Genomic DNA, 10,885 nt, shown 5'->3' on the forward strand with positions numbered 1-10,885 from the left:
TGGGAGCAGATGACATTGAGCTGGACTCTACAGTCATGCATGGAGCTAACAAAGGTAATCTAGGGAAGTCACAAGCCAGTAAGCAAGTTATCAACAACCACCAAACCTCTGTCAGCCCAACGAGCTCATTGTCTAGTGGAACTTTTAGTATTATGGAATTTCATCAGTAAAGATAAAGGATATCGTCCCTTATTTTATGTAAAAATTATTTTTTCATATTTAAATTTCTAAATCCGTCACCACCGTATGATAATATTGAAAAAAAATGACCAAATTAAGATAAACGCTAACGAATTTCAATTATATATATAAAAAATACATTCCATGAGCTTGATTTATTTGACCAATGACAAAGTCAGAAAATCAAAGAAAAATAAGAAAACAAACAAGAGAGAAATTAATAATTACTTAAAATAAACATAACCAACAATATATTTAAAAAATGATAAATAGGACACAAAGAGTCTAAATCCGGAGAGCTGAGAAGCGGCATTTCGGCGCCGCGAGATCTCATCGCTACGAGTCGCGGGGAATCTTGGCTCGATTGACCGGACCGGACCGGACCGGTCCGGTTCGTCTAGAAATCAATCGCCTATTTCTCGTTTCTTCATCGTTACATCCCAGCGAGACGGAGACGGAGACGGAGACGGCGAGACGGAGGCGGCGATAATGGGTTCACCGGTGGTGTAGATGGGATCAGAGTTAGAGCTGTACGCTATGCGGCCTGTCGCTGTCGGGTTCGTGAAGAAGGCGGTGACGGAGAGCAAGGAGAGAAGGCGGCAGGTGTCGCGGCTGGAGGAGTCCATCAAGAGTTTGGAGGAGGAGAAGCGCAAGATCGAAGCTTTCAAGCGCGAGCTCCCTCTCTGCATGCGTCTCGTCTGCGAGGGCGGTCCGATGCTCCTCCCTTCTGTCCTTCCCTTATTTGATTTCGCCAGGATCCTTTTAGGTTAAAATTAGTGTTCTTTTGTTTGGGAATTTCGATCGCAGTGATCGAGGAGTTGAAGAGGGAGATCGATCGGTTCCGCGCCGAGGGTTTCGGGCGTGTGTTCCTGGAATTCATGCCGATTAAGGGCAAAATCAACGAGAGTAGCTCGGATTTCAGAGATAAGAAGAACTGGACGAGCTCGTTCCAACTCTTGATCTGCGAGGAAAGTAAAGATTCCAAAAACATGATAAGATGAACTTTAAAGAGGTCGGAAATACATAATTCTTTGCCATTTATTTGGGAAAAAAAATTGAATCTTTGTTCATTTCTCGGAGGATTTTTGGTCTTAATGGATTCCTTTGGTTCCGATTGCAGAAATCAGTATGTGATTCTCGGAACGGCGGAGACGCGTCCCTGCCGGTATTGGAACTATACAGCTCCAAGGCGGAAGATGAGTTTGCCGCTGTGTTGTCTGACCTCTCTGTACGCTCTACCGCGATCACTCATGGCTTTGTGACTCCGGCCATCAATAACCATCCAGTTAGTTGCCGTAAGTGTACTAAAGAATCCCTGGAAGCATCTCTGGTGGCGGCGCCTGGCACACACTGTGGCTTGAATTCGCAACAGAAGCAGCCTAGGAAGATGAGGAGGTGCTGGTCTCAGGATCTGCATCGGCGGTTTGTGCTGCTCCGTGGTGCTCATGGTAAGACCTCAGTTGAATCAATTGCTAGGAGGCCGATGGATTATTCCTACGGGTTGATGTTTAGTCCCACATCTAAAATTTCCAAATTCTTCGATCAATATAAAATTTAACTATATGACTTAGCAGTATACCCATGAGATGAAGTGATAGGATTCTAGGATCCAGGAAAATCCCCGGGTCACTACCGCAGTGATGCGGCCGTGTAATTACGGTCCATTAAATCGGATTGTGTCCCATTACAGGGAGGGCTGAGACACGTGTGGAGCCTTTCAATCTGATTGTGGATTCATGACCGTTCTGATAGTAATTTACTTGGCCTTATAAATGGGTTAACAGAACGGGGTTTATATTCTCATGGGTAATTTTTTTTAAAAAAATATTAAATAAACTATTTTACCAAAATATATTACCTATTTTTTTTTGTTTTGGATGCTTTTACCATTAAATCGGATTGTATCTCATTGACCCATTTTTTATTTTGGATGCTTTTACCATTAAATCGGATTGTATCTCATTGACCCATTTTTTATTTTGGATGCTTTTACCATTAAATCGGATTGTGTCCCATTACAGGGAGGGCTGAGACACGTGTGGAGCCTTTCAATCTGATTGTGGATTCATGACCGTTCTGATAGTAATTTACTTGGCCTTATAAATGGGTTAACAGAACGGGGTTTATATTCTCATGGGTAATTTTTTTTAAAAAAATATTAAATAAACTATTTTACCAAAATATATTACCTATTTTTTTTTTGTTTTGGATGCTTTTACCATTAAATCGGATTGTATCTCATTGACCCATTTTTTATTTTGGATGCTTTTACCATTAAATCGAATTGTATCCCATTGTAGGTATGGATTCATGATCGTTCTTTTATAGTAATTTACATGACCCTATAAATGGGTTAATAAGACGAGGTTTATATTCTCATTAGCAATTTTTTTGAAAAATACAAATAAATTATTTATCAAAATATATTACCTATTTTTTGTTTTGGATGCTTTGCCATTACATGATTGTATCTCATTGCAGGTGTGGATTCATGACCGTTCTCTTATAGTAATTTACTTGGCCCTATAAATGGGTTAACAGGACGGGGTTTGTGTCTATTAAATCGGTTTGTGTCCCATTACAAGGAGGGCTAAGACACATGTGTGGAGCCTTTTGATCCGATTGTGCTTCATAATTGTTCTTATAGTAATTTACTTGACCTTATAAATTGGTTAACGGAACGGGGTTTATATTGTCATGGGTATTTTTTTTTTAAAAAAAATATCAAATATATTATTTTATCAAAATATATTACCTATTTTTTTTTTGTTTTGGATGCTTTTACCATTACATCATATTGTACCTCATAGACCCATTTTTTATTTTGGATGTTTTTACTATTAAATCGAATTGTATCCCATTGTAGGTGTGGATTCATGATCGGTCTCTTATAGTAATTTACATGACCCTATAAATGGGTTAATAGGACGAGGTTTATATTCTCATGAGCAATTTTTTTTGAAAAATATCAAATAAATTATTTATCAAAATATATTACCTATTTTTTTTGTTTTGGATGCTTTTGCCATTACATGATTGTATCTCATTGCAGGTGAGACACATGTGGAGCCTTTTGATTCGATTGTGGATTCATAATCGTTCTCTTATAGTAATTTGCTTGATCCTATAAATGGGTTAACAGGATGAAGTTTATATTTCCATGGGCAATTTTTTTGAAAAAAATATTAAATAAACTATTTTATCAAAATATATTATCTTTTTTTGCTTTAGATACTTTCATTATTAAATCAGATTGTATCCCATTACAGGTGTGGATTCACTATTTTCTTATAATAGTTTACTTGGCACTACAAATGGGTTAATAGGACGGGGTTTATATTCCATTGTGGATTCATGGTCATTCTTATAGTAATTTACTTGGCCCTATAAATGGGTTAACATGACGGGACTTATATTCTTATGGGTATTTTTTTTGGAAAAAAAATCAAATAAACTATTTTATCAAAATATATTACCCATTTTTTGATTTGAATGCTTTTACCATTTAATCAAATTGTATCCCATTACAAGTGGGGATTCATGATCGTTTTTTTATAGTAAGTTACTTGGCCCTATAAATGGGTTAATATGACAGAGTTTATATTCTCATGGGCAATTTTTTTTTAAAAAAAAAAAATCAAATAAACTATTTTATCAAAATATATTACCTATTTTTTGTTTTGGATGCTTTTGCCATTAAATCTGATTGTATCCCATTGTAGGTGTAGATTTATGACTGTTCTCTTATATTACTTATTTATGGTTTCCGTAACGTTGCAGAGTTGCAGACCTGGTCTGTCCCACTGCAGACCTGGTCTTCCTTTCTGCAGACCTGCTCAAACAGACTTGGTCATACTGCTCTGCAGACTTAGTCTTCCGCTCTGGTCTGCCGCTCTGCAGACCTGTTCTTTCGCTCTACAGACTTAGTCTTCTGCTATGGTCTGTGGCTCTGCAGACCTGCTCTACCGCTCTGCAGACCTGTCCTGTCGCTCAGCTCTGCTGTGTTACAGAAATCAGTCCTTGCTGTTAGTCTGAGATTATCTGCTCAGATCATTTCGACTGTAAATTGAATTTAAATCCTGTGTAAGTTTTAAATTCAACTAAATACCCATAAATCTCCTGTGTAAGTTTTAAATTCAACTAAATACCCATAAATCCCCGACATTAGATTGTTTGTGTCTAATAGACATGATGCGAGACTTATTGTAATAATTAGTCAATATGCAGCCTTCACTTGTAATAATTAGTCAATATGCAGCCTTCACTCTCCCAACACAGTAACAGTGTATCAAAGGAACTGCCACATGAACTGCTGGGAATTCCAGAGAATGGGAATTACATTAGAAGCATTCAGAATGAATTAAATAGCAATGTGACATTGATGCCATCAGGGAATGCAGAAACTGCAACCAAGGGCGAGCATGCCACTTCTGAACAGCAAGCAATGGAGCATCCTCACAAGCAAATTTAACTCATCAGATCATTGGAAATGCAAACGAAGATGAGGAGAATACTGAGCCTGTAGCCAACTTATAAACCAAGCTGAAGATATATCAGGGAACAACCAATCTACAAGGAACACCGAATTGGAAGATGAAAGTGAACAAGACAATCAACTTAATGCAATCAGAATCAGACTCTAGCAAAAATGGTGGATGCTCAGCAGATAGAAGCAACATTGGCACTGGGAATGGGGCAGATCAAGAGCAACAGTGGAAGTGCAAACTCGGGCTAGAGCTGTAAAAAGACAGCTACCTGCAAGTCAAGCACACATCAGTGTACCAGGGCAAATGCTTCAACTGGTTTCAGCACTACCAACAGTTAGTTATCACCAATTCTTGCATGATCCGGGAGCAGATGACATTGAGTTGGACTCTACAGTCAAGCAGGGAGCTAACAAAGGTAATCTAGAGAAGTCACAAGCCAGTAAACAGCAAGTTATCAACAACCACCAAACCCCTCTCAGCCTAAGAACAAAAGGAGCCACTGGTCAGAGGAAAAATAGGTTTTTGGCAACCAAACAGAGAGGGGCAGCAGAAGACAAATCCGGCCTCTCCCTGCCCAGCAGTGTGGACGGTATGGATGATAGAGTTCAGACTAGAAATCAAGTGGCAAGGTGGCCAAGGCCGTCTATCTCCACATGAAGCTAGCCTCATGGAATGTGAGGGGCTTTAACCAAGCCCCCAAAGAACGAAGTACAGAGCTTCTTTCTGAAACACAGAATCACAGTGATGGGTATTTTGGAAACTAAATTGACAGAGAAAGTCTTTCAAGGAAAGAAATTCAAATGGTTCAAGCACTTGGAACTGAAACATCACATGAAGGAGGACTCTTCTATAAGTAGAATGCTGGTTATTTGGGACCCCCGGAAGGTTAATTTTGACATAGAGGAACTGCATGAGCAATACATTCATGGTAGTCTATTTTGCAAAATGAAACAGAAAACTTTCCTCATTACATTCATTTATGGGCTGCTCAACATCAGAAATCGGAGAACCCTATGGGAGGGTCTCAATGAGATTGGTACAGATCGAAAACACCTTGGATCTTACTTGGAGACTTTAATGCACTTCTTTCAGTGGCTGATAAACAAGGAGGCATTCTGATTATACCTTACCAAGTTGCAGATTTTCAGGACTTTGTCATGCAAAATGTGCTAGAGGACCTTTCACAGGAGGTGTCTTGTAAGTAAATTGGATAGATGTATGGAATAGATCTATAGAATACTTTTCCTTGGACTAGAAGTCAACTTCGATACTGTTCTTGCTTAGCGCTTGTAGGAACAGCACGACAAAGAAACTCTCTGCGGCTAGACTAGACTGGACCTGTAAGTGTACGGATAGGATGAAATCCTGGTCAAAAGAGTACTAAACCTAACTTAAATTTAAATATAAATTTAGAAAATGAATAGAATAATTGATATAAATTTTTTTACATAAAATATAAAATTTAAAATAAATTTTATATTTAAAGAAGTTAATGTAGATCCTCTTATAGTGACTTGATTATGTATATTTTATAATTGTATATATTTAAAATTTTAGATAAAAATAAATATATAGGTTCAAAAGTATACGATTCCAAAAAGGATAGGATACCATATTAGTATTTTTATCTAAATTTTTGAGATTCCCAATTCATCACCTACCCATGATAATATTGAAAAAAATAACCAAATTAATATAAACACTAACGAATTTCAATTATATATATAAAAAATAGATTTCACGAGCTTGATTTATTTGACCATTGACAAAGTCAGAAAATCAAAGGAAAATTGTTTCCTAGGAAAAAAAACAAGAGAGAAATTAATAATCACATAAAATAAACATAATCGACAATATATTTAAAAAATGATAAATAGGACACAAAGGAGTCCAAATCCGGAGAACTGAGAAGCGGCATTTCGGCGCCGCGAGATCTCATCGCTACGAGTCGCCGGGAATCTTGGCTCGATTGACCGGACCGGACCGGTCCGGTTCGTCTATAAATCAATCGCCTTATTTCTCGTTTCTTCATCCTTACATCCCAGCGAGACGGAGACGGAGACGGAGGCGGCGATGATGGGTTCACCGGTGGTGTAGATGGGATCAGAGTTAGAGCTGTACGCTATGCGGCCTGTCGCTGTCGGGTTCATGAAGAAGGCGGTGACGGAGAGCAAGGAGAGAGGGCGGCAGGTGTCGCGGCTGGAGGAGTCCATTAAGAGTTTGGAGGAGGAGAAGCGCAAGATCGAAGCTTTCAAGCGCGAGCTCCCTCTCTGCATGCGTCTCGTCTGCGAGGGCGGTCCGATGCTCCTCCCTTCTGTCCTTCCCTTATTTGATTTCGCCAGGATCCTTTTAGGTTAAAATTAGTGTTCTTTTGTTTGGGAATTTCGATCGCAGTGATCGAGGAGTTGAAGAGGGAGATCGATCGGTTCCGCGCCGAGGGTTTCCGGCGTGTGTTCCTGGAATTCATGCCGATTAAGGGCAAAATCAACGAGAGTAGCTCGGATTTCAGAGATAAGAAGAACTGGACGAGCTCGTTCCAACTCTGGATCCGCGAGGAAAGTAAAGATACCAAAAACATGATAAGATGAACTTTAAAGAGGTCGGAAATACATAATTCTTTGCCATTTATTTGGGAAAAAAAATTGAATCTTTGTTCATTTCTCGGAGGATTTTTGCTCTTAATGGATTCCTTTGGTTCCGATTGCAGAAATCAGTATGTGATTCTCGGAACGGCGGAGACGCGTCCCTGCCGGTATTGGAACTATACAGCTCCAAGGCGGAAGATGAGTCTGCCGCTGTGTTGTCTGACCTCTCTCTGTGCTCTACCGCGATCACTCATGGCTTTGTGACTCCGGCCATCAATAACCATCCAGTTAGTTGCCGTAAGTGTACTAAAGAATCCCTGGAAGCATCTCCGGTGGCGGCGCCTGGCACACACTGTGGCTTGCATTCGCAACAGAAGCAGCCTAGGAAGATGAGGAGGTGCTGGTCTCAGGATCTGCATCGGCGGTTTGTGCGGCTCCGTGGTGCTCATGGTAAGACCTCAGTTGAATCAATTGCTAGGAGGCCGATGGATTATTCCTACGGGTTGATGTTTAGTCCCACATCTAAAATTTCCAAATTCTTCGATCAATATAAAATTTAGCTATATGACTTAGGAGTATACCCATGAGATGAAGTGATAGGATTCTAGGATCCAGGAAAATCCCCGGGTCACTACCGCAGTGATGCGGCCGTGTAATTGCGGTCCATTAAATCAGATTGTGTCCCATTATAGGGAGGGTTGAGACACGTGTGGAGCCTTTCAATCTGATTGTGGATTCATGACCGTTCTGATAGTAATTTACTTGCCTTATAAATGGGTTAACAGAACGGGGTTTATATTCTCATGGGTAATTTTTTTTAAAAAAATATTAAATAAACTATTTTACCAAAATATATTACCTATTTTTTTGTTTTGGATGCTTTTACCATTAAATCGGATTGTATCTCATTGACCCATTTTTTATTTTGGATGTTTTTACCATTAAATCGAATTGTATCCCATTGTAGGTGTGGATTCATGATCGTTCTTTTATAGTAATTTACATGACCCTATAAATGGGTTAATAGGATGAGGTTTATATTCTCATTAGCAATTTTTTTTTGAAAAATACAAATAAATTATTTATCAAAATATATTACCTATTTTTTGTTTTGGATGCTTTGCCATTAAATGATTGTATCTCATTGCAGGTGTGAATTCATGATCATTCTCTTATAGTAATTTACTTGGCCCTATAAATGGGTTAACAGGACGGGGTTTGTGTCCATTAAATCGGTTTGTGTCCCATTACAAGGAGGGCTAAGACATGTGTGTGGAGCCTTTTGATCCGATTGTGCTTCATAACTGTTCTTATAGTAATTTTCTTGACCTTATAAATTGGTTAACGGAACGGGGTTTATATTGTCATGGGTAATTTTTTTTAAAAAAATATCAAATAAACTATTTTATCAAAATATATTACCTATTTTTTTGTTTTGGATTCTTTTACCATTACATAAGATTGTACCTCATTGACCCATTTTTTATTTTGGATGTTTTTACCATTAAATCGAATTGTATCCCATTGTAGGTGTGGATTCATGATCGTTCTCTTATAGTAATTTATATGACCCTATAAATGGGTTAATAGGACGAGGTTTATATTCTCATGAGCAATTTTTTTTGAAAAATATCAAATATATTATTTATCAAAATATATTACCTATTTTTTGTTTTGGATGTTTTTCCCATTAAATGATTGTATCTCATTGCAGGTGAGACACATGTGGAGCCTTTTGATTCGATTGTGGATTCATAATCGTTCTTTTATAGTAATTTGCTTGACCTTGTAAATGGGTTAACAGGACGGAGTTTATATTTCCATGGGCAAATTTTTTGAAAAAAATATTAAATAAACTATTTTATCAAAATATATTATCTTTTTTTACTTTGGATACTTTTACTATTAAATCAGATTGTATGCTATTACAGGTGTGGATTCACCGTTTTCTTATAGTAGTTTACTTGGCACTACAAATGGGTTAATAGGTTATAGGACGGGGTTTATATTTCATTGTGGATTCATGACCGTTCTTATAGTAATTTACTTGGCCCTATAAATGGGTTAACAGGACGGGGCTTATATTCTCATTGTAATTTTTTTTGGAAAACATATCAAATAAACTATTTTATCAAAATATATTACCCATTTTTTGATTTGAATGCTTTTACCATTTAATCAGATTGTATCCCATTACAAGTGGGGATTCATGAAGTTTTTTTTATAGTAAGCTACTTGGCCCTATAAATGAGTTAATATGACGGGGTTTATATTCTCATGGGCAATTTTTTTTTAAAAAAAATCAAATAAATTGTTTTATCAAAATATATTATCTATTTTTTGTTTTGGATGCTTTTGCCATTAAATCGAATTGTATCCCATTGCAGGTGTAGATTTATGACTGTTCTCTTATAATAATTTACTCGACTCTATAAATGGGTTAATAGGACGGGGTTTATATTTTCATGGGCAATTTTTTTTGAAAAAAATATCAAATAAACTATTTTATCAAAATATATTACTCATTTTTTGTTTTGGATGCTTTTATCATTTGATTGTGGATTCATGGGCATTCTCTTATAGTAATTTACTTGGCCGTATAAATGGATTAACAGGACGACGTTTATATTTTCATGGAATTTTTTTTTGAAAAAATATTAAATAAATTATTTTATCAAAATATATTACCCATTTTTTGTTTTGGATGCTTTTACAATTATAATTAAATTTTTTGTTAATGACAAATTAATCAAAGGGATATATCTTGATTTAAATAGCAATTATTTGATTTACCAACAAATAAGTTTGTTTAACTTAAAGATGCAATTAACTATATACGAAGGAGATGAAAAGTTTTTTTTATCGCCGAGGAGAGTTGTTAGGTAGGTCAGGTTAGTCCATTAAAAATTTATCATCTTATAGGGTGGGTTGGATATATAGATCCACCAAGTGAGTTGGAAAATCTCTAATTGAGACCAACTCAAAATGGATTGAGTTGGATGAACAACCCATAAAAAAATAAAAAATATTAAAAAAAATGATCCTTATAATTTATCTAGTTCGATGATTTCATAAATAAACATGTCTAAAAAATCTTTAATAAGATTTTAGATTCTTGATTTCATATTTAAGCATATTAGTCATAGCAATTGGTAAAAAAATTACAACTTTTACTAAAATAAATATATTTCAACATAAATTCACAACCCAATTTTGAATTTTTTTTTTTGATTTGCTGTCCAACCCAAGTCTGTCATGGGACGGTCCACATGGATCAGCAACCCACATGGACTGGTCCATTTAGGTCCATGTTTAAATGAATTAATAAAATTTAACTCAATTTATTTAAATTAATTAATAGGACGAGTCAACTTAACATGCAATCTAAATTGATAATTTTTCTCTTAGTTATTTATTTGTGACTTAAAGTAAAAGACTGATTGATAATCAAAGACTGACTTTCATATCCAAAAATTGATTACTGGTGTGACTTACTAAGACGACACTTATTCTTTGGATGTTGATATAATAGCTACACTACATATCAGACAGTAGAGCATACTTGAGCCATAATAATATTGAAAAATACAGATACATATGCATAGAGAAGTAAAAGAAATCTCATTAACCAAT

The 10,885-nt window shown here is 36.5% G+C and overlaps 2 protein-coding genes across 5 annotated transcripts; both read left to right on the forward strand.

Annotated features, from left to right (window-relative positions):
• Positions 1 to 500: 500 nt before the first annotated feature.
• On the forward strand, positions 501 to 5,921 carry LOC122037004. Of its 3 annotated transcripts, none has more exons than XM_042596456.1 (4): positions 501 to 889; positions 988 to 1,192; positions 1,301 to 1,628; positions 3,961 to 5,921. In XM_042596456.1, exons 2-4 carry the CDS (start codon positions 1,178 to 1,180, stop codon positions 4,050 to 4,052), a joined length of 435 nt encoding a protein of 144 aa, XP_042452390.1. In that variant the 5' UTR covers positions 501 to 889; positions 988 to 1,177; the 3' UTR covers positions 4,053 to 5,921. The 3 variants fall into 3 exon arrangements, with proteins under 3 accessions (XP_042452390.1, XP_042452392.1, XP_042452391.1); XM_042596458.1 differs by having other exon boundaries at positions 503 to 889; positions 2,662 to 5,921; XM_042596457.1 differs by having other exon boundaries at positions 503 to 889; positions 4,439 to 5,921.
• Positions 5,922 to 6,587: 666 nt separating this feature from the next.
• On the forward strand, positions 6,588 to 9,298 carry LOC122037001. Of its 2 annotated transcripts, XR_006127486.1 has the most exons (3): positions 6,588 to 6,963; positions 7,062 to 7,266; positions 7,375 to 9,298. XR_006127486.1 is itself a non-coding variant. In XM_042596450.1 (2 exons), exons 1-2 carry the CDS (start codon positions 7,252 to 7,254, stop codon positions 7,810 to 7,812), a joined length of 453 nt encoding a protein of 150 aa, XP_042452384.1. In that variant the 5' UTR covers positions 6,970 to 7,251; the 3' UTR covers positions 7,813 to 9,298. The 2 variants fall into 2 exon arrangements, 1 of the variants encoding a protein (XP_042452384.1); XM_042596450.1 differs by lacking the exon at positions 6,588 to 6,963 and having other exon boundaries at positions 6,970 to 7,266.
• The last annotated feature ends 1,587 nt before the right edge of the window (positions 9,299 to 10,885 follow it).

Source organism: Zingiber officinale, unplaced genomic scaffold, assembly GCF_018446385.1.
Source record: "Zingiber officinale cultivar Zhangliang unplaced genomic scaffold, Zo_v1.1 ctg229, whole genome shotgun sequence".
NCBI lineage: Eukaryota > Viridiplantae > Streptophyta > Magnoliopsida > Zingiberales > Zingiberaceae > Zingiber > Zingiber officinale.